A 27,031-nucleotide genomic window follows, 5' to 3' on the forward strand; every position below is an offset into this window, starting at 1 on the left:
CTCAGGTGTAAAAGTGATCCCTGGGTAGTAAGCAATAATCACCGGTCTAGACAGTTTTTACCAGTGATAAAGCTAATTCTCATCAAACCTTCAGGAGGACCAGTTTTTTCCCAAGCTTAGGGGTGTCCCCAAACACTTTTCCACACACGAATTCTCTAACACTGCACACAATTTTCCTGTCGTGATGTATCCTAAGCAGAAAGAAGGCAGATAACAACTGTAGCCACTTTCTGAAAATACTGATGTGCTGTCAAAGCAGTCCACGTCAGAGTCACCCCCTGGATTGGTCTGGCAGTGCATGATCTAAAGCAGCCGTATCACGACGTCCTTTATGTGCTGTGCAGAAAGGGGATGGTTCTGCACAGCAACTTCACACACTGTCAGCAACACTCAGTTTGCCATTACCTTGCTCAAATTTGAAGTCTATGTAAGAATACTGATTCATTTCTTTTCTCTTTTTTCTTTTTCCACTGGTTTCTGGTGATAGCTCTTGCCATTTTTTAATGGCATCAGAAAAGGCCTAAAAATTGAGAAAGGAAAATGAGACACTGTAAACTGGACACAAAAATACATGAAACACAGGCAATCCCCAATAGCTATCTTTCCTGCATGGCTTACCAAAAATAGGTAGTGGCAAAATAAACAGGTAGCATTTCATTATTCTCGTTTTCTGTGACTCATAAGCTGCTACAACAGCAGAACCAAAATGCTTACTGACAAATTAAAGGGTGACATAAGAAAAGAGAAAACTGTTTTAGCTATCCTTGAATACATACAGGTTAAAGCTCACCACAAATGGCTAGTGAGTTCCATTTCACAGGCGTTATCTTACATGGTATGTCTCTGGTCAACACGCCCTCTTCCACTTCCCAGATTCCTCGTGGCTTTCACCATTACCCCCCTTTATACTGCACAATGGAGAACAAAATTCTTATGCCAGTGATAATCCCTTTTCTTCCATACCTTCAGCTTCTCCCTTTTTTAGATCTTTCCAACTGGCATTTAAATGTGCTTGAGTCTTTGTCATCTCAAAAAAAGAAAACCCTTCCTCCCTTGGCCTCCTTCCCCTTTCAGCCACCAGCCACCCTTTCTTCTTCCTCCCCTTTGTAGCCAAACTTACCAAAGGAGCCATCTGTCCATTGTTTCATCACCTCACCTCCCATGAGCTTTCCAACTCCCTCCCATGTGGCACTGAACCCCAGCTTCCCACTTGCTAATCCACTTCCTAACACGGGGCTACCTTGACACCTACGTTTTAGTCCTCGTCTTACTTGACCTCTCAGCCGTACTAACAATGCTGACCGCTCCACTCTTCTGACTTCCTGCTTCCTATCTGCCTGCCCCTCCTCCGTCACCCTCCTTACTTAACATGTTAGAAGACCTCAAGGCAGCTTTGGCTCTCTTCTCACCCGACAGTCTCTCTAGGTATCTCATCTAGGCTGTGAGGTTACCTTCCATATGCTGATGACTCTCAAATTCTCATCTCCAGTCTGTATTTCCCACCTTTTTTGCCCCTTCAACCACCCAATGAATTATTTTTACTTGGCTGTCTCACAGACCCTACTCAGCATGTTGGCAGTTCAACATTTCCTGGACTAAATTCATGATCTTTTCCCTCCAAGTTAGCTCTTCTGTACTATTCCTCATCCTAGGAAATGACACCACTATCTTCCAGACCCCCTCACCAAACTCCTACTTTGATAACACTTAGGTCTGTGATTAAATGTCACAGGCTCAGGGACACCCTCCTATTACATTCTTTCAAAGGAGCTGGTATTTTTCTTTGAAAATACTAATCACAGTTGTAATTATACAATTTGTCTGATTCTGTTTCATGTTATCTCCTCCACTAGACTGTGAGCCTCTAGAGGACAGCGAATGTTACCACAGCTCAGGGTATATCCTTGGCAACTTGCAGTTTGCATTTAATACTCATTAGGTGAATAAAAGATTATAGGGATGTGTATGTGTTACAGGAATGCTACTAATAAATCACATTCTCAATCTGTTTATCTCAGAGAAACAGCTGTCTATCTGTGTGGTAAAATGATAAAAGAAAATAACTGTTTTAGCTACAGAAGAGGGCAGGATCACCTTTTCATCTTAATCTACCTCCTACCCCTTCCTTTTCAAAGATCCTAGGTTTGGGAATCAGAAGGGAATTCCACTTGCTATATATACCTCCTATGAACTAAGCACCACACATGGACCTTTCTACTCCTTACCTCATTTAATTCTCACAATAATCCTCTGAGGGAGATATTATTTATTTTATAGTAGAGAGAAACAAGGCTTAGAGAGAAGAAACTTGCCCCAGTCAAATCTTAATCAAAGCTAGGATTTGAACTCAGGCCAGTCTCTGACTAAAGTGCTTCTCTTTGATATCACTTTGTCTTCACAGATAGATTGAGTGAAACCCCATCAAGAACTGGCAAAAGTCATCTTGCTACCTTTCTATCTCCCTGATCAACGTCCTCCTTCCTTGCTTTCTGTTTCTTCTTTCTGGAATTCCCACTACCCAAGGTGTTCCCCACAAACCCTTGGGCACTAATCTTAAAGCCACATGTTCATACTCAGCTGCAAGATTACTAGTTTCTACCAAGTTTTATCTAAAGGTAAATATCCCACCCTTGAACCACGGCTATTTGCGAAAACCCAGGAAAGGAGGCAGGAGAGCTATTATAATTTGCATTTTATAAATGAGGTAACTCAAGTGTAGATGTTATTTATCAGCAACTAATAAAACTGGAATGTGAACTCAGAGCTCATACCTGGTAAACCACACCACACTGCCATAAAATGTAGAGACTCCTGACTGGACATGAACTGGGGTCATTACCTTGGTCCCATTTAAACAATGCTTCTAGTTAGCCAGAAAAAAAATCGATACTCCTAAACACAAACTGGTACTTGTCAGGAAACTGTATCTTAAAATGTTGTCTACAAATTAAAAGGAGCCTCCAAAATCTTACTTTAATAGCTATATTAACAATCATCACTTAATATTGACTAAAGGTCTAGTTAAGTAGACCAAAAATTAGATTACTGAATCAGAATTCCTTCCTTTTAACACCTGCTAGTTATAATTCATACTGCGACACCCTAGACACCCTAAAGGCAGATGGTTAGTTTTTCTTGCCTCTTTGCTTTTGCACATCATCCTAGTGCCTCTAGTGAAAACGTCTTTCCTTTGAGACCCTGTTCAAATGACACCTTCTTTGTTTCTTTCCTAGTGCTCTCATATACCTTTAACCACTCTCTTTTATAACACTCCTCACACTACTTTAATCTTTTTTTAAATCTCCTCAACAGACTGAAAGCTCTTTGGAAGGAAGCTAGTTTGTATTCTACCAATGGCAGTGTGCTCAGAGTCTAGCTGGTAACTACCACAAAGTAAGTACTCAAAAAACCTACCAGGAGGACATAGGAACAACAGATGTTGAAGAATGATTCTTTCTTGTGCTGTTATCTGGCATTTCTCCCTCCAGCTTGCTCACATTCACAAATCAAATACCCACTCAAGGTATTAGTTCTGAGAATCAAGGCTATTATCTAGTAAGATTTTTAGGACATCTGTGACAACAGCTAAAGTTCCTTTAAGGAATGACCTACAAACACTACAATGGGCATTTGATGATGTAAAAGCTGAGGAGTGGACAGAGCCTCCTCTGTTGTGCCTGGTGAGAGGTGAGGTTCAGAGATGGGGACATGTCACCTATATGGAGACAGAGGTGACCATTAAAGTATGCAGGGGGAAAAATCTAGGAAGCCTGGAGAGCGTAGACCCTCAGAATTACTACGTTAGAGAACGGAAGTTAAGGGATGGGTTAAAAAAGATGGCCCCATCTACTAGTATTCAGCTCCACAAGGGAAGGGACCTTGTACTGTTCACCACAATATTCCCAGCATGTGGCCCGTGGCAGGCATTCAACAAATGGTCTGAATGTAAGAGGCAGTCACATCTGTGGCAGAATTATTGAGAAAAATTGGGAGGGGAAATATCACTCAAGTTTGAGTGTGTAAACCAAGACGGAGGAAGTCGTCAGGATCTAGAATACAGAGGATCAATCTCTGTCCAAAGGCAAAGGGAATTCCCACGATGACAGCTATGCAGCAGGTGCAGAGAACAATCAGAACACACTGGAGAAGGAAGGAGGCTCCGGAGAAATAAAATGAACTCAGGATTAATTGACAGATTTGACAATAAGCAAAACTGTAATGACAACTGTGTTTTAGGGTTGTCAGGTGTGAAAAGACTTAGCCACAGAATCAAAAACCAAAACCAAACCAACAAACAAACCAAAGCAAATGAAAAAACAGGCAACTAATTTTAACTCCAAGAAAAACAGAAAATAGCAAGAAAGGAAACATAAACAATAGCATATTACTTACCCTAGCAGTGAGCATTTCCATAGTCATAATAATGAAAACTCTAAAAACAGATTTAACAGAAACTGTGTATATTGAAAAGAGGTGTGTGTGTGTGTGCGCGCGCGCGCGTCTGTGTGTAAGATCTAGAATCCTCATCTACCGTAAGAGAAAACCAAAATAACTTCGAAAACTGATGGATCAAGCATAAGCATATGTTCATAAATGTGGAGGTAAATACCAGAAAAAAAATAGATAAAAGAGCTGAGAGTTACCTCTAGAGAGTAGAGGAAGAGGCTGAAAAAGGGGGCTTTAGCCTGTCTTTTAAAAATTACAAATAAGCATTTTAGCACTATTCCATTTTTTAAACTAGAAATGAATTACTTTGATAAAAATAAACATTCACTTTAAGAAGTAGTGCCTGCTGCAAGTTTTAAGGATTACCTGTTCCCTTCAGGGTAGAAGTTATTCATTAAAAACACTAAGTGTGGGCCGGCCCCGTGGCTTGGTGGTTAAGTGAGCGCGCTCCACTGCTGGCGACCCGGGTTCGGATCCCGGGCTCGCACCGACACGCTGCTTCTCCGGCCATGCTGAGGCCGCGTCCCACATACAGCAACTAGAAGGATGTGCAGCTACGACACACAACTATCTACTGGGGCTTTGGGGGGAAAAAATAAATAAATAAAATCTTTAAAAAAAAAAAAAAAAAACAACACTAAGTGCTGAGCCAGCCCTGATGGCCTAGTGGTTAAAGTGCGGCGTGCTCCACTTCCGCAGCCCGGGTTCAGTTCCTGGGCACAGAACCACACCATCTGTCAGTAGCCATGCTGTGGCGGCAGCTCACATAGAAGAACTATAAGGACTCACAACTAGAATACACAACTGTGTACTGGGGCTTCAGGGGGCATGGAGCAGGGGAGAAGAGAGAGGAAGACTGGTAATGGATGTTAGCTTAGGCAAATCTTTCCCAGCAAAAAAATTTAAAAAAAAAAAAAAAAAAAGATAAAATAAAATGTATTTCTTATCATTAAAAAAAAAACACCAAACATTGATAGCACTTTTGTCCGTATAGAGCTTCACAACCAGAAAAGACATTACTGCAGCTGCACTGGGGTCTCCAAGAAGCCCACCCACCGGATATGCCCCTAAAAAGAGTTAAGCTAAAATATCTACCACTGCACACACATGTGGGCAAAGTCTTGCCATGCTCTGGGTCTCCAATCCACAGGCTGGGAACAAATCAGAGCAGGCCTCCAGGTCACAGGCCCCTTCAGCATGACTTCAGCGCTGCAAAACTATGAAGGCCCAATCACAGAAGGCTCTTGTAATATTATGCTAAGGACTGACTCTGAAGATAGTATGGTGGGGCAGCTACAAAGTAATTTTTAAATACAAAGGCTTGAAAATTGTTCTGTAGCACGTAGAAAGAAGTGTGAGGGGATGGGACTAAAATCTGGTATGTGCAACACTGTGTTATGGGCTCGCTGTATGCTGCTCTCTCATCTAATTCTCATAACAGCCATGTAAGACATTCACTATTCACTAAAAGACAACTGAAGCTCTGCAAGTTTAAGACACTGGCTCAAAGTCACAGAGAGACAAGTGGCAGAACTGGAACTAAAATTCAAGGGGGAAAAGAAATCAAACCTGAGTTTGACAAAGATTCTAGATCTAACCATCATTTCACAGGAAATACAGGGGACAGAAGAACCAGTTAATGACACCACATGGTGCCGTCAGCAAAATCTCGATTGTCAAAACCTGTAGAATAAACAATCCACTTTTCAACAAATAAGCAGCAAGAAAAAATACAGAGGGAGGGAGGAAAGAGAACTTAAGAGATTAAACAGGTTCTACTTGGAATCCAATATGACCAAAGAGCTGTTAAAAAGATGTCTGACACATTCAGAGAAATGTGAACACTGACCAGATATCTAATGATGCTCATTTTTAAGGTGTGATAATGGTATTCTGATTATGTTTTCCTAAAAAGAGTCTTCATCTTTTAAAGGTAAACACTGAAATATGGATGAAAAGAAAATGCAATGATCCTCGGAATTTGCTTTACAACAGTCTGGGAGCGGGGAAGTGGGTAGGAGAAGAGATGAAACAAGACTGGGCAGGAGCTGATAACTACCGAAGCAGAGTGACAGGGGAGCTGGCGCTCATCACAACACCGTTTCTACTTCTCTCTGTGTTTAATGTGTATAATAAAAAGTGAAAAAGAAACCCAGGGAAATGGCACTCTGTCTTCACAGTACACATGCTTCGCCTAAGCTACCATCTGGTTTGGGGAGCGGCACAGGGAAGATGTACCATGGCTATAACTAGGTAGCATCTCTGGGTGTGTTTTCTACATCCCTGTCCACATGAGCATCACTTTCTACAGGGCAGAACTCGTGCACCATTTGCGTACAGCAGGAAGAAGTTCTAAGTTCTAATTGAGCACATCAGGCTTTAGCTTCTGCCAAACAGTATTTCCCCTTAAACGTCACACTTTCTTTCAAACAGTCCAATCCACCCCATTTCAAACCCTATAAATTTTCAAACTACCCACTCAAAACAAGCAGACACTATAAAAAATATGAAGGGCCAGAAAGACGAGGAAAGGGATAAGAAAGGTAGGAATGAGGAGAACTGGGCCACAAACCCTACAACCTCCCACTCAAATAACCAGTGGGTTGTGGCATAATCAGACCTTCAGCGGGGAGAAGCATTTGCCAGCAAAGTTCCTTTTACTGGTCCCAGGATGGTGGCAGGGACATTACTAATGAGGACCAACCCACCCCCAGAACACAGAAACTGTCTCCTGCTGCTGCCCTTTTACTTTTCATCTGGGCTCCCTAGCAGCTCCGAAAAGGTGTAAGGCATCACTGCGGCAGTAAAGACGAAAGAGCCTTTTCTTGCTTCTGGTCACTATTTTTGGGGGAAGGCTCATTCATTTTTCAATGACAATACAGGCATTCCCTATTTAGCATGGGGAGGGAGATTCAGAAATAGAAAGCACTAACTCTGTGTTTCCTTCAGAGTAATTTTACCTAAAATTAACCTACAATTAGGAGTTTGTTGACAGTTGCCTGGATCTTCTTGGCAATCTAAAGGTGGAAGGGGCCTCGACTCAGCATGAGGCCACATTCACCTGGAGTTCACCTTCCTTCAGGTAAGACCCAGGAGATGTTTTAACCATTAAAATAACTCCACATTTGTTTGTCTTTTGGAGAAAGAGCAGTGTTTCACGGGAATCACAAGAACTTCAGCGGAGAAACGGATTTAATGGCAGCAGGAAAGAGGAAGAGGAGCAAGCCAAGGACCTGTTGGTGCTCACTCTTCTTTCCTGGCTGACTACTGCGAAACAGGGCCTGTGCAGTGGGCTTCACTAAATGAGGCACGTCTGTATTACCCACTAGTGACCAGCACCCTTCTAAGCCTTGAAATGGTGGCCCTTAAGTAGAATCTGATTTAGGGGCCCTGCAAAAAAAAAACATTGGGAACTTTCAGTAGTTGCTCACTCTCTTCTGAGGCAAACCACCACTCACTGGGCAGCACTGGGCTCCTGGGCTCTTTACAGACCCTACCTCATGTAACGGATAACTGGGCCACCTAGGGGCAGTGTGTGTATGTTCCTCCCAGAAAGCCAATCAGGCAAGGAGCAGCACTGGAATGTATCTTTCATACTCTAGACATCCTGCATTCCGCAGTAAAATTCATCACTCTCCACGTCTTTATGGTCAAACCAGAACTTTCCTGCTTCTAATCTATTGTTTCCCTTCACTCAGTACTTCCTGATCAGCAAATACCTTTGTCTATTTATCTTCACCCTGACAAACTCCTTAACTCTTTGTCATCAGAAACCATCCCAATTTTCACAAGCTAAACTCTTCATTCTGTTATCACAGGAAGAAGTAGTCAAGAGGTGTGACCCCACCAAGAAGACCAAGTAGAGCACCTTTCGGGTGATTGCATAGTGTCCTTTGAGCTCATGCAGGGCCCACTTGATGTCCTGACTGCTGAGCATCTTGAAGTCGGCCATCAGGAGGTCAGCAGCCTGGATGAAGCAGCGCTGGTCAAGAGGAGCCAATTTAGAATAGTCAAAGAAGTCTATTTTAGGCAACTGAAATGAGAGAAAGGCACAACATTAGAGGCCAGATGGTGAACTCCCCTTGAGGGGGAAATCATTTGAAGAACTGCTTATTACAGAAGAGAATAACCTCACTTGTACTCATAATTACACTATAGAGAGGTTACCAGCCTTGAATGGAGATGAAAAAATGGTGACTCAGAGAGGTTAAACAAGTTGTCTGGAGTCTGGAGACTAGTTTTACTAGTTAGAACTAGTAAAAAAAAGTATAGCTAGGGATTTGAACCCAATCTTTTAGCCTTCTTCTTTCCACAAAATGTTTAGAAAAAACTAATTTTTTTTCCTGCTACAGAATAGGTAAGAGAGAGAGTTAAACAAATTTGTGGGGAGCAGAAGGATCAACCAATAGACCCCAATGAAGCAGCTCTGAACTATGCTTTCTGCTTAGCACACTAAATGCTAGTCTGGATCACAAATGAAGACAATGATTAATATTTAAAAAAAATCAAACTTTATATCTTGATATGGGATTTGATTTCACAGGTATATCCACCGTATATAAATCTCCCAACAAAAGAAAAATTATAAACAGATATTGAACTTTAGGCAATGATCTGCATGCTAAAGTATTTAGGGGGCAGGGTATTGATGTTTTTGCGATTTACCTTGAAATGCATTACAATGAAATAAAATATAAGAGAGATGTACTGATGGACAAAGGGATGGCTATGTGACAAAGTAGACATAGTAAAATGTTTACTGTTATTAGTATTGATGGTGGGTGATCAATGTAAAATTCTTTGGACTCTCTGTTTGAAAATTTTCATAATAAAATGTTAAAAAAACAATGAAAATGATACAAAGAATCCTGGCCAATTCTTGTTTCATTTTAGGAGCTTACTTTTGTAGGATTAAAGATATGGAAGATTTGTTTATTTCTTTGTAGGGAAGGGAAGACAGAGTTACAATGAAAGCAGTTAAACACACAATTCAAGTTTCTCAGACTGGGAAACCCACTGAAGTATTAATATATTTTCCTAGCTAGTCTTTAAAAATGTGTCCTTACAAAGCACTATATTCCCATAAAGATGAGGAAAAGAACAGAGCATTTCCAGGTAGAGACTGCAAAACAAGAGCATGACACTTGCCTTTGTCTCATCTTGGCTGGCAAGCAGGCTGCTACTGGGGTTAAAAATGACTCTATCTTCTCTCTTCGGATAATCTGGATTCTCCAGAAGAAAATTACAAAGTCTGCAAAAATAAATGATGTTACTTTCATACTGCTTCCAAATACCACACTTGCCCATTGACTCAAACGCAATGTTTGAAAAATAAAGTCCCTGGTCACACATTACAATTGGTCTATCAAAAAATTAAAATGTTTGCAGATCAGAAAAATAGAACAAATGAAAGACAATTACACTGAATTTCTATTTTTGCTTGCTGGTTTAAAAAGCAATAAACATACTGATGAACACAAACTCCTCTGTAGTTTTTCTATTAATTGGGTGTCAACGTAATGAAGTCACCGAAATTTTTACTAGTTGAACTGTACAGAACTGGAGAATCTAGATGAAAAGCATCTATTGTTTGCCAGGAAAACTATAACAAGGTGGGAAAAAGTGTGTATTCACATTCACAATTAAAAATGGTTTGCTAAGAGAGTTAATAAATAAACGGAATATAAAAGACTTGGTTAATTCACTAATACTTCTGTAACTCTACGATAACATAAATCCTTGTGAGCGATTTAAGTGATGCTCAGTTTACTTAGCTAACTGCAAGGCTGAAGGAACAGACCATGTCTGCTTAAGAACAGACTCTCTGCATACCAAACCCACAGCCTTGTCTCTCTGTCCCTACTATGAAATACTTCAAAGGTAAGGATACAGAGAATAATATAACACACACAGACTTATCACTACTCAGATTTAACAAATGTTAATTAGCAAAGTTCTTCACCCTCTAACAACCAAATAAGGCAAAACTGTGCTCTTGGGATGGTTCCACAGTGACAAGGACAGCCTGGGTGGTGTGCAGCATGAGCTACTTCAGTAGCAAGAAAGCTTCTCAGCTCGCAGGGCAAGTGGGGCTTCCCCTCTCCTCTATCCTTCTTCGTTCCCTTGCTCCTGCAGATTCTCAGGATGACTCCACCCCTTCGTAGATGCCCCATCTATGAGTCTCACTTGACTCCATTCTTCCCAGGTCTCTCCTGTCCAGTGTCAATACCGGAGCCTCTAACAGTAAAGACAAGTCCAGCAGGAAGAGGACAGAGAAAAGTGCTCACCTCCAGCCCCTCTTCTCACCCAGAGGCCAATGTCTGGGGACCAAAAAATGGAGAGGCGTACTTCTTCTGCAACCCCCAGAGGACCCTCAGCACTGGCATGACTGCAAAGCCCCTCCTCATTCTGCTCTAAGACTGGTCAGCACACCTCAACACCTTTTTCTTCACCATCACTTCCAGGAGACCCATATGCTTCTTTTCTCTAAGCTCGCCTCTTCCTCATCACCATGCCCAGCCTAGTGGAACACAACACAGAGGCCCAGAGAGGGGAACAAAACCATCTTCCCATGTTATAGTTGCAGCAAGGAGAGACACCCCTAGTCAAGAATTCTGAGCAAATTTCCCTATAAAACCATTGTCACTGATGGTGATTCTTTGTTCCAGTACAAATTGATAAGCACTATAGATTAAACAGGTCTTTGAAGGCTGACCTGAAAATAACCACCATTAAGAATCCAGTATCTGTGGGGAAAGGCCTGGAGTTTCAATAACTCCTTTCACAAGCACACCTAGACTTATCACAAACCAGATGTAAAGTAAACCATTAGAAAACTTGCCAATTTGTAATACTGTGTTAAGGTTGGCTACCACAGGCCAACAAACTGCCAGATACCAGTAATTTAGAGAAAGATGAAAAGGTCAAATAGTAAAGAATTTTCCTTGATAGAATGGCCACTACGTGTGAAGCCACTGGTATCCAAGTGGGGTGCATGGAAGACGATCTGCTAGAGTGTTGGAAGAAAGTATTAAATCTTCTATTTCTATTTTTAAATATCTCATCCTTTAAAATTTTCTATTTTTATATATTTGCTAAAGTACATGATACAAAACTACAGTATATGATACAGAGGTAGAATAGTAGGGATAACTTCTGGAAAAAAAATCCACATTTTAAGGGTTCTTCTCTTACCAATTCTTTTTTTTTTTTTTTTGAGGAAGATTGGCCCTGAGCTAATATCTATTGCCTATCTTCTTTTTCTTTTTTCTCCCCAAAGCCCCAGGACATAGCTGTATATCCTAGTTGTAGGTCTTTCTAGTTTTTTTACGTGAGACACCACCTCAGCATGGCTTGATGAGCGGTGAGTAGGTCTGCACTCAGCATCTGAACCTGCAAACCCCGGGCTGCCGAAGTGGAGCACACGAACTTAACTGCTACGCCACCAGGCTGGCCCCACCAATTCATTTTATGTTGTCAACAATATTAAGAACTTCACATACTGAAACGCTGCAAGATGTGGAACTCCACATGGCAGAAATCAGAGGCTCTCACTTTGAACTGTCAAAATTCATTTCTATTTTAATCTCTTCTCTACTCTTACCAACAGAACTTGCCTGGAGGTTAAATGACATTCAGTGGCACACATAATTAAGGACAAAGTTCCCCTCTACAGAAATAAGCTACAACCCAATACATTAATATTCATAGCCTGGGGCAAAGGCAGTGGGAAGCTTGTATGAACTCAAATCAGCCCACACACTTAAATTATTTCATACTTGATCTGACCTGATAAGCTAAAGGGTCTCCAGAAAGCACTCCACTAAGAAAGCCAGGGTAGTATTCCAAGCTTTTATTCCTTAGAAAGTTGTTGCTGCCTTGATCCTACTTAAGTTGCATCAGACATGAGTGAAAAGTCTGAGCTAACCGAAGAGTAGATTACCATCACAGGAGCTTCCCTGGTGAGTAGGCCCCTCTGGCTAAAATGACCAGCTGCTTACATCTAAAGGTAATTTAAAGACTGCACATAAAGTGACTGAGAGTCAGCTATACAAAGCTCAGCCCACTCAACTCTGCTTTGTGCCTCCTTTGGGCTCTACATTAACAACATTTAGCTTAGTTGTAGGAATTAACAACTTAGTGCCAAGAGCCGGGGGACAAAAGGAAAGTGGTGTCAGGGAAACCAGACTGTAGAAAAGATTCAATACAATTACTGTACATTCCCTTTCCTTTAGATTTCACAAGAATTTTTATGAGTTTAAACAATGAATATTTGCTTCTGAGTGATGCAAAAGGCACAAAGTCAGTAAGCTCCTAGAAAAAAGGACATATATGAGATTCAGGAGGTAGGAAAACAGAATTGTCATAGAATCTGTCAATTTGATCACATTTTACTGATATTTCACAGACAACTAATCTTGCAGATGTTTAAAAAATAATATGTTCATTTGTAGAATAAGAAGGAAACATTAAAGTACACTAAATTTCTCAAGGGTTAATATTTACTATAAATTATTCAAAAATATTTAGACTTGGTATTTTCTATTCAAATCAGTATTCTGTAACTAAATGTACTAAGTTTATACTTTTCTCTATCATTTATATTTTCTAAAATGAACAAACAACTATTATGTTTCATAATCAGGAAAACATTTAAAAAAAGGGAATTCAATGAGAAAAGAGAAGGAGTAAACAACTCACATAGAAGGGAAATACAATTAGTAAACAAATATATGAAAAATGCCACAAAGCCAATTATCAAAGAAATGTTACCTAAAATATTAGATTACTGTATGTCTAGTTAACAAAAACACCACCATTACTCAATACTGTTGAGGAATTATTAAAGCAATTCCACACATCTCCAACATCAACATAAACTGATATAACTCCACTGGAAAGCTATTTGGAATATGTTTCCAGGACCATGAATGTGTTTATAATCCCTGACTCCGAATTTTAACATTTAGGGTTTCAGTACTATATAATAAAAAAAGGAAAGTGCTATATGTAGAATAATGCTCATCAGAACATTAGTGAAAACTATGAACAAAATATCTAACAAAGAGGAAAATTCAACAGAATAACTGTTATTAAAGGTGATCATTATTAACACCATGAAGAAAAAACCAGAAAACACTTTTTACTTAACATTATTTCATAAAGAAGATACCCAAAATTGTATTTACCCTTTGAAAAAATTATGTTTTCCTTCTAAGAAGAACTAAAACGGTACATAAAAATTAAATCTGGGGGCCATCCAGTGGCACAGCGCTTGTCAAGCCATGCTGTGGTGGCACCCCATATAAAGTAGAGGAAGATGGGCACGGATGTTAGCCCAGGGCCAGTCTTCCTCAGCAAAAAACAGGAAGATAGGCATGGAATGTTAGCTCAGGGCTGAGCTTCCTCACCAGAAAAAAAAAAAAAAAAAAAAAAAAAAAATTAAATCTGTGTTTTTTATTTGAGTGAACGTCTAGTAGATATTTTTCATTGTAAAAAGGTAGTTATTTCTGCTCAATTTTGCTATGAATTTAAAACTGCTCTAAAAATAAAGTTTATTAATTAAAAATAATATAGCTATTGTCATGCTGTTTACATACTCAAAAAAAAATATTTTAAAAGCTTAGAATAAAATAGCACTTCCACTTTTCGTAATGGCAGATCAATCATCTCAAAGACGAGAAACAAGACCAAAAATAAAAAAATAAAATAAAAATTTCTACTTGAAGATATCAGTAGCCAAGAGGATGGTGAAGGCAGCCAAATCTAGTGAAGACTGGAAGCTCAGGAGGCATGCAGAAGTATATTCATAGCTGCATTATGTGTGATAGCCAAAAAGTGGGAACAACCCAACTGTCCATCAAAAGTAGAGGGAAAATGAAATTAGGGGCTGGCCCCGTGGCTTAGTGGTTAAGTGCGCGCGCTCCGCTGCTGGCAGCCTGGGTTCGGATCCCGGGCGCGCACCGACGCACCGCTTCTCCCGCCATGCTGAGGCCACGTCCCACATACAGCAACTAGAAGGATGTGCAGCTATGACATACAACTATCTACTGGGGCTTTGGGGGAAAATAAATAAATAAATAAACATTAAAAAAAAAAAAAAAAAAGGAAGCTTTTAAAAAAAAAATGAAATTATAGTATTTTGATACAAATGGAATACCACACAGCAATGAAAATGCATGAACTATAGTTATACCCAGCATGGATGATGAACCTCACAAACATAATGCTGAGTGAAAGAAGCCAGTCACAAAAGAATAGAGACTAAATGAAATCTTCATGAAGTGTTCAGAGATGGTGGCAATGTTCTATTTTTTGAAGATTTCTGGGTGGTGGTTACATGAATGTTTGATTTGTGATATTATTAAGCCATATATCTTCATTTTGTGCACTTTTCTGTATGTGTATTATAGTCCACAACAAAAAAGATTTAAAAAGTCACACACAATCCAGAATATGGAGGAAAAGCTTGAGAAGAGTGAATAAATGGCATGTGAAATAACCAAATGGCTTCCCTTCCCAGCAGTATGGAAGATTAAGTACCCAGGCAGTCAGTCTCCCATTGATAAATGAAAAATGCTGAATGAAATATTAAAATAAAACTTTTAAAGCGCATCAACAAATTTAAGTTAGAAAGGAGTTTCCAGGGGTCCAAACCTAAGTGAAAGTGAAACCCCAGAGAAGTAAGCTAAACATAGAAGCCAGATTTTCCTGAGGGCATTTGTTTATCCTAATAAGCTGCAGCCCTTAGTTTTCCCAGGGGGATACGGAATAAGAGACAAAGCTCAGAGACCGCCAGGAAAAGCATGCCTCACCACTGACGTTGAGTGGATGGAAAGGAAAACAAAACTTCCCTGAGAATTTGTGATGACTACCTATTCCTCATCCAGGACTAAATTCTTACTATCTGGGTGATCCAAAAACTTTCAGAAAACAATCTAAAGTGCTATTAGACTGACACTGCCCCTAGGCACATGACAAATGTCAAAGCAAATCCTCCCTGAAGAAACCATTTCTACCAAGACCTCAAGAAATGTGCTCACTCAAAATTTACAAAATACACAAGAAAACAGGACACCATGAGAGCCAGCAGAAACAACAGAATGAGATCCACAAGAACTTCACATGTCAGAATGATCACACTCCAGAACAAAGAGAAGCTATGTTTATTGTGTTTAAAGAACTAAAAGGATTAAAGATACAAGGAAAAAAATAGAACACTAGAAAAATGACCAGGAGAATTAAAAAACAAAAATACTAGAAATGAAAAATATAGAAACTGAAATTAAAAACATAGCAGACGGTTTAATAGTAGATTACATCCTACTGAAAAGAAAAATTAGTGAGCTGTAAGACAGCTCTGAAGAAATCATCCAGAATGCATCTCAGAGACAGAGATGAGGATAAGAGCCATGGAGGACAGGGGGAGATGAGAAATGTTACAGAAGAGGAGAGAAAGAATGGGGTAAAGGGATTATTTGAGAAGATAATGGCTATAAAATTTCCAGAACTGACCAACATCATCAATCTATGGCCAAGCGTAGTCTATATTCTAACTCTACTGCCTTAGTGAGATACACGTTAAGTGCAAAAATAACTATAAAACATTGTTTACTTCATTCAGTAGAGTTAGTAGTAGCAGTAATACTGGTACTGTAATTTTCAAATTATTTTAAGTATATTTAGAAGAAAATAAATATATTACTGTTATTAGAAATTAAGTTTTTAGTGGAAGAAAAACAACACACAAATGTAAAATTTAGAAAGATTGAGGATAAAAAACTTAATGTGAAATTATGAAATAAATTCATCATTAAAAAACCATATTTCCGGGGGCTGGCCGCGTGGCATAGTGGTTAAGTTCACATGCTCCGCTTCAGCAGCCCAGGCTTCGCAGGTTCAGATCCCAGGTGTAGATCTACACACCGCTCATCAAGCCATGCTGTGGCAGGCGTCCCACATAAAACAGAGGAAGATGGGCACAGATGTTAGCTCAGGGCTAATCTTCCTCAGCAAAAAGAGGATTGGCAACAGATGTTTGCTCAGGGCTAATCTTCCTCAAAAAAAAAAACCCCATATTTCCTTGGCCTGTCCCTTAAAGGGCCTAGAAGTGATGACATGCTAGTAGTGATGATGAGCATGTACAGACCCAAGATGTTAGCTTATAAATACTAACCCTCTTCTAAGAAACCTGGGTTTCTTGAAGAAATGACCAATTCCAGATTTGGGGTAGAGAAGTTGAAGGTAAGCCTGGGGCAACTTGGTACATTAGAAAGCAAGGACATGTTAAAGATTAATAGGGTCATGCCAAAAAGACACACGTGCATCTTAAGAGGCTCCTACTGGTCAAATTTAGGATAATTCAGGGTCAAAAAGAAAAACAATTGTAACTGATTATAAAACACCACTCCTACAAAACCTTTATGTCCATAGAGATTAGGGGCAAAAAAAAGAGCAAGAGGAAGTAAAAAGGTAAAATCTTCCTTACAATACAATGCCAGATAATAACCTAGGTGGTGGATACACCGGTGTTCATTGTACAGTCTTTCAACTTTTTATGTTCAAAAATACTAGGGAAAAGAAATCAATGACAAAAAAAAAAAGTTAAGTGGGGGACTGTTCTAGATCAAGAAGCTAAAGAGAGAAACAGATTATGAATCCTTGATTTGATCCCGGTTTAAAAACTGCTAACAGTGGCTGCCTCTGGACAGAGGGGGACAGACAAGACTCCCACTGGCACCAACAGTGTCTTTGTACGAATTAGAAAAAAGTACCTCCTGTGCGCTACTGAGCTGGGAAACGGGGCCCCTCCCTCTCCACCGTGGCAGGGAATAGCTCCCTTGGCTGAGCAGCCTAGTATAGGATATAATCTTTGAGGACAGAGGTTTAGATACTACCTCTTGTTTAATTAAAACAATCTGTATTAATTACTTGAAAATTTGATTAATTTCAATACTCGACTGTTCTTCACAAATGTATAACTATTTCACCTCTGCAGACTAGAAGGAGGGGACAGAGTATAAGAGGAGAGAGACTTATTTTTCATTTTGTATTCTTTGGGATACTTATTTTTTAAAAAACATATTTATCACTTTTATAATAAAAACTAAAGAAACACTTCCATACATTTCTCCAAACAGGCAGAGTGGTTGCAGAACACTTTCTGTTACAAATATAGGGAAGAAAATATCTTTTAATATCCTGACCAAAACATAGGTAGTTTCAATGCTCAGAATTAACTAAACATCTTAATTCCATAACCATGCAGGATTCTATAACATCCAGAAAACAATTAGTATATGACTAAAATTAAAACTCAGGGCTGGCCTGGCAGCATAGTGTTTAAGTTCGTGCGTTCCGCTTTTGCAGCCCAGGGTTCGCCAGTTCGGATCCTGGGCATGGACCTACTCACCGCTCATCAAGACATGCTGAGGCGGTGTCCCACATAAAAGAACTAGAAGGACCTACAACTAGGATATACAACTACATACTGGGGCTTTGGGGAGAAAAAAAAAATGAAAAAGAGGAAGATTGGCAACAGATGTTAGCTCAGGGCCACTCTTCTTCAAAATACAAACACACAAAAAACTCTTTTAACATGATCATTAAAAAAGACATTATGCAGGGCCAGCCTGGCAGCATAGTGCTGAAGTTTGTGCACTTCGCTTCGGCGGCCTGGGGTTCACAGGCTCAGATCCCGGGCAGGGACCTATGCACCACTTATCAAGCCATGCTGTGGCAGGCATTCCACGTATAAAGTAGAGGAAGATGGGTATGGATGTTAGCCCAGGGCCAACCTTCCTCACCAAAAAAAAAAAAAAAAAAAGATACTATGCTAAGTAAAATAAGCCAGTCACAAAAGGACAAATACCATCTGATTCCACTCGTATGAGGTTCCTAGAGTGGTCATATTCATAGAGACAGAAATATTCATAGAGACAGAAAGCAGAATGGTGGTTTCCAGGGGCTAAGGAGAGGGAGTGGGGAATAGGGAGTTAGTGTTTAATGAGGAAAAAGTTTCAGTTTGGGAAGATGAAAAAGTTATGGAGATGAATGGTGGGTGGAGGGTGGTAATGGTTTCACTAAACTGTGAATATATTTAACGCCACTGAATTTTACACAGAAAAATGGTTAAAATGGTAAATTTTTATGTTATGTATATTTTACTACAATAAAAAAAAGAAAGAAAAAAGACACAGTGGTATACTTACACATTCAAATCATAATAATTCTTCGAATGAATTATTTCCTCAATATATCCATTTGCTACATCTGGAAATCTTGCTTCCTAGAAAGGAATTAAAAACATTATTTATATTTCACCCACTAGAAGGGTTTCAAATTGCAATAAAAACCAGATGGCAAAAAGCAAAAAAATGACTAAAGACTAGAAAAGGGCTGTAAAGTAGGTTTGTGTCCAGCTTAAACTCCACATGAGGTGTCCAGAATTATCTGTCTATGTAGAGTATGGAATCTAGAAAGGTTCCTAGAGATCATCTGGTCCTCTGCCCCCATTTTGCAAGACTATTCTTAATTCTTTCAATTAATATTGAACATCTCTGCCCAGGCAAAGGGAATACAAAGATGAATAAAGCACCATCTAGTGCCTACCCGCACACGACCTAGTGGGCTAGGTAAAAAACACCTGGGGGAAGAAGGGTTCAGAGACTGATCAAAGGCAAACGCACCTGAGCCAGGACATAAAGCCATGCATTACTTTCTAGATCAGTGCTATCCAACAGAATTTTGTACAGCAATGGAAATGTTCTATTCTGTGCTTTCCAATATGGGAGCTGTTCAGCACCATGTAGCTGTTGAGCACCTAAAATGTGACTATGCCACTGGAAATGGAATTTTACATTTTCTTTGATTGTAAGACATTTAAATTTAAACAGTCACATGAGGCTACCACATCGGATAGTGCAGCTCTAGGTGGAACCGAAGGGTTTGAATTTGGAGTTAACTCAATGTCTTTTTAAAAACTGAGCGGGGTGCCAGCCGGTGGTGGAGTGGTTAAGTTTGCACACTCTGCTTCGGTGGCCCGGGGTTTGCAGGTTCAGATCCTGGGTGCGGACCTACCCACTGCGTATCGAGCCATGCTGTGGCAGGTGTCACACACATAAAGTAGAGGAAGAGGGGCTAGGATGTTAGCTCAGGGCCAATCTTCCTCAGCAAAAAGAGGAGGATTGGCAACAGGTGTTAACTCAGGGCTAATCTTCCTCACCAAAAAAGGAAAAAAAACACAAACAAAAACAAACTTAGGGGATTGCTCATAGGACAGCACAGGACACCAAAGATCTGCAGCTAGAATCCCAGAGGGCTTGCTGGGGAGTTAAGGATGAATTAAGGAATCCTGATTCAATTTTCATGTCTTCAGAGTTTCTCTTCTTCTATCCTATATATCTAGCTATATACCCCTTAGGAAAATGAAGTCCACACACACAAATGTTTTTGCAATAAAAGAAAACTCAGCATATTTAGTGTCTATAAATTATTTACTTAATAAAATAAAACTTACTGTTTCTTTCACTAATAGTGCAACGAGTTCTTGATCTACTTCAGTAGCTTCTTGCCCCCAAAAGTTTTCCAAATTGGGCTCCTGAGATCCTTGCAGTGGAAAGGCTGGACCTGGCTCATCATCATCTATTGCTAATTGTTGGTCTTCAAGCTCTCCTAGAGGATGGGCAGGCTGAGGAGAAGAAGGGCCTGGAATCCCTTCCTGCTGGGGTTCTGGTCTTGGAAAAGCTGGCCTTGGAAAAGCCGGCCCTGGAGGTTCATGCTGATACAACAGTGGGCCCAGTTCTGCTTCAGGCTGCCGCTCCTGAGGAACAACCTGGTTTCTTATCTCATGGGGCTGTTGGTTTATAGACTGGAAGTAAGTATGGTCTAACCAGCAGTCTTCTTCGATGGTCTGATCATCTAGGATAGATGTCGATTCTCCGAGGTTTGATGAAAGCTCCGCCTCTGAGTCTTCAGATGACTGGTTCTGAGTGTCCAAAGGATTGCTTTCTGGAAAAAGAAGGCTACCTTCTTCCAAGATAATGATTTTCTGCTCTGTTCTGGGGTTACCAATGTCATTTGCTGCCTGATTATGACTTGGTCCAGGCTTGGGTTCTCTCTCTGTTTGGCCACTTGGCTTAACGAATTCCGAAACTCCAGGAGGCTCAAGATCCAGAAATTCACCGTAGTCATCCTCAGAATCATCCTGTGCCCCAGAATCAAACAATGAGCTGTTACACACTGAAAAATAGCCGTTTTTATCTGATTCAAAGGCTGCTCTAGACTTTTTAGGCCTTTCTTCTCCCAGTCTTTTGAGATCTTGCCACTGGGCAGCTGGTTTGATGAAATTGGGTCGTGATGTCTGAGGTTTACTTGTCTAAGAAAAAATGAAATTTTAATAATAATTCAATTTCTTTCCTATGTCTATGCCTCCCTATGTACTTATATTGAGCTTTCAAGATAGGAAAGGAAACAAACAAAAACAGAACACCCTCCCCCACAAAACCTACTCTTCACATTTGATCACGCTATAGTAACTGTAAGAATGAAAGCAGTCCTTCACAGATTGAAGCTTGAGTTACAGTTTGAATTGTAATTTCACCTGAGACCACTAAAACAAAAATAACTGCATAATAGAGGAAATAATGAAAGAATGACAACACAATAGAGGAATGAGAAAATGTTCAATAAACGTGTGAAAAGAATATAAATCTCATCAGTAATCAGCAAAATGCAAATTAAAACAAGATTTTTGGGGGCCGGCCCACTGGCGTAGTGGTTAAGTTCATGCGCTCCATTTTGGCAGCCCAGGGTTTGAGGGTTCAAATCCCAGGCGCAGACCTACACGCTGCTTATCGAGCCACGCTGTGGCAGGCGTTCCACATATAAAGTAGAGGAAGATGGGCACGGATGTTAGCCCAGGGCCAATCTTCCTCACAAACAAAACAAGACAAAACAAAACAAAACAACACAACCCAAGATTTTTTCCCCCGTAAGACTGGCAAATTTTTTAGTTAGATAATATCAAGCATTGGTAAGGATGTGGGAAAATTCTCATACTATCATTCACTGCTGGTGAATTTAGAAGAGCAATTTGGCATTATTTATTAAAATAAAATATGTATATCCTTACGATTTATCCATAGCACTTTTTCATATCTATTCTACAAACCTTTATGTATCTAAATGGGGCCTATACAAGGATATTCACCACCACATTGCTTATAACATAAAAAGAAAAAAAATTGAAGACATTCTAAAGTTTGACCCTAAGAGAACAGTTAAGTAAACTACTACTTATCTGCTCTATAAAATACTCTCCAACTCCCCTCCCCTAAAAAGAGGAAGCTCTATATGTACTGAAACAGAAAGCTCACCAAGAAATGTCATTAAGTGAAGAAAAGTTGCAAAACAATACATACACAGAGTGATTTTACTTACTTTTTAAAAAAATCAAAGCAGACATAAACACAACCATTTCTAAATGCATATATATGTAGTCACACACACACACACACACACACGCACATATATAAATTCAAAGAAAAAGATCTGGAAGGATAAATGCCAAACTGATAACAACAGTGCCTCTGGGAAATCTCCGGGGAGGAAGAGTCTGGTGAAGACAGACTTTAGTTTTATCTGTATTGTTTCAATTTCTATAGAGAATGTAATCATGTGTTACTTATAAATTTAAAAAATTAAAATGGATGTCCAATTTTAAGGTAGCAGAATACAGACGCCTCTGACTCTTCTCTTCTCTGAAATCACACCAATCCATGGAAGAAAATGAGACACAGAACTGAAAATCTTTGATGAAACCAGCAGACATTTGTAATCCCAAATCACATTTTATATGAGGAGGAGCTGATAAATGCAGTGAGGGAAGTACAATCACAGATTTCAGGCAAGGCAGAGAAAGCTTCACAGAGGCAGAGAATTTTCCAAAGTAGATGGTGTGCTCTGGGGGGCAAAACCAACAATCTCTTATTTGGAACAATGCGAACCTCCACGCCATTTTGCAGCAAGGAGTTTCTGAAGAGGTCAGACTGAATGAGGACATAAATCTCTGCTGGAGGCAGGCTGTCAGTGAGGCAGGATGGAGAGAACTCTGAACTGGGCTGCTCTGGAATGGCAATCTTTGCCGGCTGGTAAGAAGTAAAGGCTAAATAAATATAAGTGCATGTATGCAAACACCCATTCCACTCCCACCCCCATCCTTTGTCATAAGGAAGGAGAATTCCTGCTAGCCAAGAATAGTGCCTGAGCCCTTCTCCAACATAACTGCCTACAAAGAGCTGGTCCAGGAAAACTTCAAATACATTCAAAGTTGAGTAATAATAAAAAACAACCAGCACATAAACTATATAAAGATTCCTAACTATTAAAAAAAGAAGAAATGGTAGATGAGTAACACATACTAGAAAATCAGTACTATACAGTGGATCAAATAATGACAAAACACAGAAGAACACAAAGAAGTAATGAAATAATTATCTCTTTAATGTAAAATTTTTTTTTAAAATAATTTTATTTATTTATTTTTTTTCCCCCCAAACCCCAGTAGATAGTTGTATGTCATAGTTGCACATCCTTCTAGTTGCTGTATGTGGGACGCGGCCTCAGCATGGCCGGAGAAGCGGTGCGTCAGTGCGCGCCCGGAATCCGAACCAGGGCCGCCAGCAGCGGAGCGTGTGCACTTAACCGCTAAGCCACGGGGCCGGCCCAATATAAATGTTTTAAATCATTTTTTCTTTTAGAAATCAGGTAACCATAAAAAGTTGGGAGAAATAAGGTAACCATCAAAAGTGGAGAAGCTGGGGGTCAAAAGATACACTTAAAGCTGATAAATCAACTGACATATCTAACGACAGCATTTGAAAGTATAAAAGTAACTACTACAAGAACTAAAAAGAACAAAACTAAGGATAAAAACCTTTAAATTATCAGCAAGAACACACTCTCCCAAAATAAATAAAAACAAAACCTCAAAGATGCGGGGAATATAGTGAAAGATTATTTTTAAAAGCAATAAAAATATAAAGCATATTAAACACTATGAGAACTAAAAACAAACTATAATAGTCACATTAATAAATACAAATGAGATCAAGTCACCTATAAAATTTAAAAGTTTCTTCAAATACAACTACTAAGCAAAACCCAACTATATAATCAAAAGTTACTGGAACTCAAGTGCTTCAGAAAGCATATGGGTAAAGACACAAAAGTGGACTTCTTATTCTAGTAATGGCATGCTAGATCATTCAGATCAACCTTCTATCGTGTAAAAGCAGAAAACCTGGCCCCAATATCAAAGCAAAACCAAAACATCTGGGGCTGGCTCAGTGGCATAGTGGTTGAGTTCGTGCACTCTGCTTTGGTGACCCAGGGTTTGCGGGTGTGGATCCCTGGTGCAGACCTACACACCGCTCATCACACCATGCTGTGGTGGCGCCACACATACAAAATAGAGGAAGATTGGCAGAGATGTTAGCCCAGGGACAATCTTCCTCAAACAAAGAAAAAAAGAGGAGGACTGGCAACAGATGTTAGCTCAGGGCCAATCTTCCTCACCAAAAAAAATTAAAATTAAAAAAATAAATAAATAAAAACATCTACTTGAAGACCTCAGAGATATAGGGGGACAAGATCTAGGAGGAAGAAATCCAGCAAAATGAGTCCCACATTAGGGTACTTTTTCCCTACAGATCCACTTGCCAACTCCAGACCTGGCTGAAGAACGAGAAGATGAATGATACTTCTGATATACTTATTGAGGAGCTAAGGACATAAAAATTGGAATTCAGAACTCACCATGGAGAAGAGTTCTGGTAAATCTCAAGCTCTAAGGTGAGTCCCTGAAGGGCTACACCACTGAAAAGTAAGGGTAAACTGGAAATATGCTGGACTTTCCAGGAACTGAATCTTTGTTTGGACAGTTTAAATCCCTGAATCTGAGATCGTTGGTCCTCCTAACCTTCGAGAAAAAAAATGTGGGCCCTCTCTGAAGCACGATAACATCATCTAGAAACTCAAAACTTTCGTATACAATGACGACTACCATTCAATAAAAAACAACTAGGCGTGTAAGAAACTGATGCAACATAATAGAAAACCAAACCAAGACAAGTAACAGACAACAGAAATAAACCTACAGAGGTTTCAGATAGTGAAGTTATCAGACGTGGATTCTAAAATAACATGCTTAGCATGTTTAAGGAAATAAAAGACTAGTTTAAGAATTTTAGCAGAACACTAGTAACTGTTCGAAAGAAAGAAAAATAAAAGAAACAATCCAATGGAAATTCCAGAATGGAAAAATACAATAATTGAGGTTAGGAATCAATGGATGGGTGTAAAGCACTTTGTAAACAAACAGAGATGAAGAGACATTAATGAATTGAAAGACAGGTCAGAAGAAAATAGTCAGAATAAGGCACAAAGACACAAAATGATTGAAAATTAGATAAGAGAATAGAAAACATGAAGAATACAGAGAAAAGGTTTTTATCAACTACGTAACTGGTGTTCCAGACGATGATGAGAGAAATAAGAAGCAATATCTGAAGACAAAATACAAACATTCAAGAAGGACCGTGGCTTGATTTTAGTTTTGAAGATCTAAGCTGGATGAATTAAGAACCCAAACAATAGAAACTTAGGCATAGCACAGGAAGACTGTAAAAATCAAATACAAAAATAAATTCTTAAAAGCAGCAGTACAGGGGCCGGCCCGGTGGCACAAGCAGTTAAGTGCACGTGCTCCGCTGCGGCGGCCCGGGGTTTGCCTGTTCGGATCCTGGGCGTGCACTGATGCACCGCTTGTCAGACCATGCTGTGGCGGCGTCCCATATAAAGTGGAGGAAGATGGGCACGGATGTTAGCCCACAGCCAGTCTTCTTCAGCAAAAAAAAGAGAGGATTGGCAGATGTTAGCTCAGGGCCAATATTCCTCACCAAAAAAAAAAAAAAAAAAGCAGCTGTACATATTGCTTTCAAATGAAAAAAATAAGACTGACTGACTTTGAAAATGGAAAAATGGAAGCCAGAAAATACTGGAATTTTCCAGGTGTTAAAAGAAAATAACTGCCAAATACAATTTTATAGTCAAAGAAAACATCAAATTTAATGTAAAGAAAATCATAAAGAGTGTTCTTTAGGTAGAAGAAAAATAATCTCAGTTTTAAGGCCAGAGATGCAGAAAGGAATGAAGAACAACAAAAAAAGGTCAAAATTTGGAGAAGGCAAAGTGAACAGTTGAACAACAAAAAAAGGTCAAAATTTGGAGAAGGCAAAACAAAAGACATATTATAAGGTTTTAAAAAAATGTATACAGAAAAAACATATATTTTTAAAAAACCAGAATTTAAGTTGCGGGGTGAATAAATAGAGTTACAGTGTTTTAAAGTCTTTACATTATTCAGGAAGAGTTTAAAGCACTAATTTTTTTTGTGAGGAAGATTAGCCCTGAGCTAACATCTGTTGCCAATCCTCCTCTTTTTGCCGGGGAAGACTGGCCCTGGGCTAACATCCATGCCCATCTTCCTCTACTTCATATGGGGTGCCACCACAGCACAGCTTGATAAGCGGTGCATGGGTCCGTGCCTGGAATCCGAACCTGCGAACCCCGGGCCACTGAAGCGGAGTGTGCGAACTTAACCACTACGCCACTGGCCGGCCCCTTAAAGCTCTAACTTATATTAGCGCTGAGGCCTCTATGACATGAGGAAGGCTGAACTTAGCCCTTGAAATAGATCATACGTATTAGACATGACATCAAAAACAACAAGAGACAAAGGAAAAAATAGATAAACTGAAGTTCATCCAAGTTTAAAACTTCTGTGGTTCAAAGAACACGATCAAAAAAGTGAAAACACAATCCACAGAACGAGAGAAAATATCCACAAATCAGATATCTGAAATGGGTATAGTATACAGAATATATAAAGACTCAATAATAAAAAGACAACCTACTTTAAAAATGGGCAAAGGATTTGCAGATGTTTCCCCAAAGAAGATATACAAACGGCCAATAAGCACATCAAAAAAGGCTTAATATCATTAGCTACAGAGAAATGCAAATCAAAGCCATAATGAGATACCACTTTTATACTCACAAGGATGGCTATATAAAAAAGATAATAGCAACTATTGGCGAGAATATGGAGAAACTGGAACCCTCAATACACTGCTGGTAGGAATGTAAAATGGTACAGATGCTAAGAAAAACAGACTGGTAGAATAAAACAGCTACCATATGATCCAGCAATTCCCTTCTTAGGTATATACCGGCTATGGTCTGAATGTTTGTGTCCCCTCCCCTGACACAAATGCATGTTGAAATCCTAACCCCCAAAGGTGATGGTATTAGTAGGGGGAGCCTTCGGGAGACACTTAAGTCATAAGGGTGGAACCCTCATGAATGGGATTAGTGCCTTGGAAGAGGGCCTTCACCAGAACACGACCGTGCTGGTGCCTTTATTTTGAACTTCCCAGTCTCCAGAAGTGTGAGCAATAAATTTCTGCTGTTTATAAGCTACCAAGTCTGTGGTATTTTGTTACACCAGCCTGAATGGACTAAGAGA

The 27,031-nt window shown here is 39.6% G+C and overlaps 1 protein-coding gene across 6 annotated transcripts in view; it reads right to left on the bottom strand.

Moving 5' to 3' along the window:
* The window catches only part of RNF216 (ring finger protein 216), a 169,005-nt gene that overhangs the window by 115,833 nt on the left and 26,141 nt on the right, over positions 1-27,031 (bottom strand). For 4 of the 6 annotated variants that reach the window (XR_015548602.1, XM_004440869.3, XM_087417507.1 and 1 more), the window contains exons 4-8: positions 19,964-20,821; positions 18,657-18,733; positions 9,595-9,697; positions 8,315-8,479; positions 406-520 (exon numbers count right to left, since the gene is read on the bottom strand). Coding sequence is in view for 5 of the 6 variants with exons in the window: in XM_004440869.3 (XP_004440926.1) it covers positions 406-520; positions 8,315-8,479; positions 9,595-9,697; positions 18,657-18,733; positions 19,964-20,821 (1,318 nt within the window). In the remaining variant the exon portion in view is untranslated. The remainder of the gene's footprint in view (positions 1-405; positions 521-8,314; positions 8,480-9,594; positions 9,698-18,656; positions 18,734-19,963; positions 20,822-27,031) is intronic. The other 2 variants (XM_087417509.1, XM_004440870.3) reach the window with 1 other exon arrangement.

This window comes from Ceratotherium simum, chromosome 26 (genome assembly GCF_057802395.1).
Source record: "Ceratotherium simum simum isolate JZ-2026a chromosome 26, ASM5780239v1, whole genome shotgun sequence".
NCBI classification, from domain to species: domain Eukaryota; kingdom Metazoa; phylum Chordata; class Mammalia; order Perissodactyla; family Rhinocerotidae; genus Ceratotherium; species Ceratotherium simum.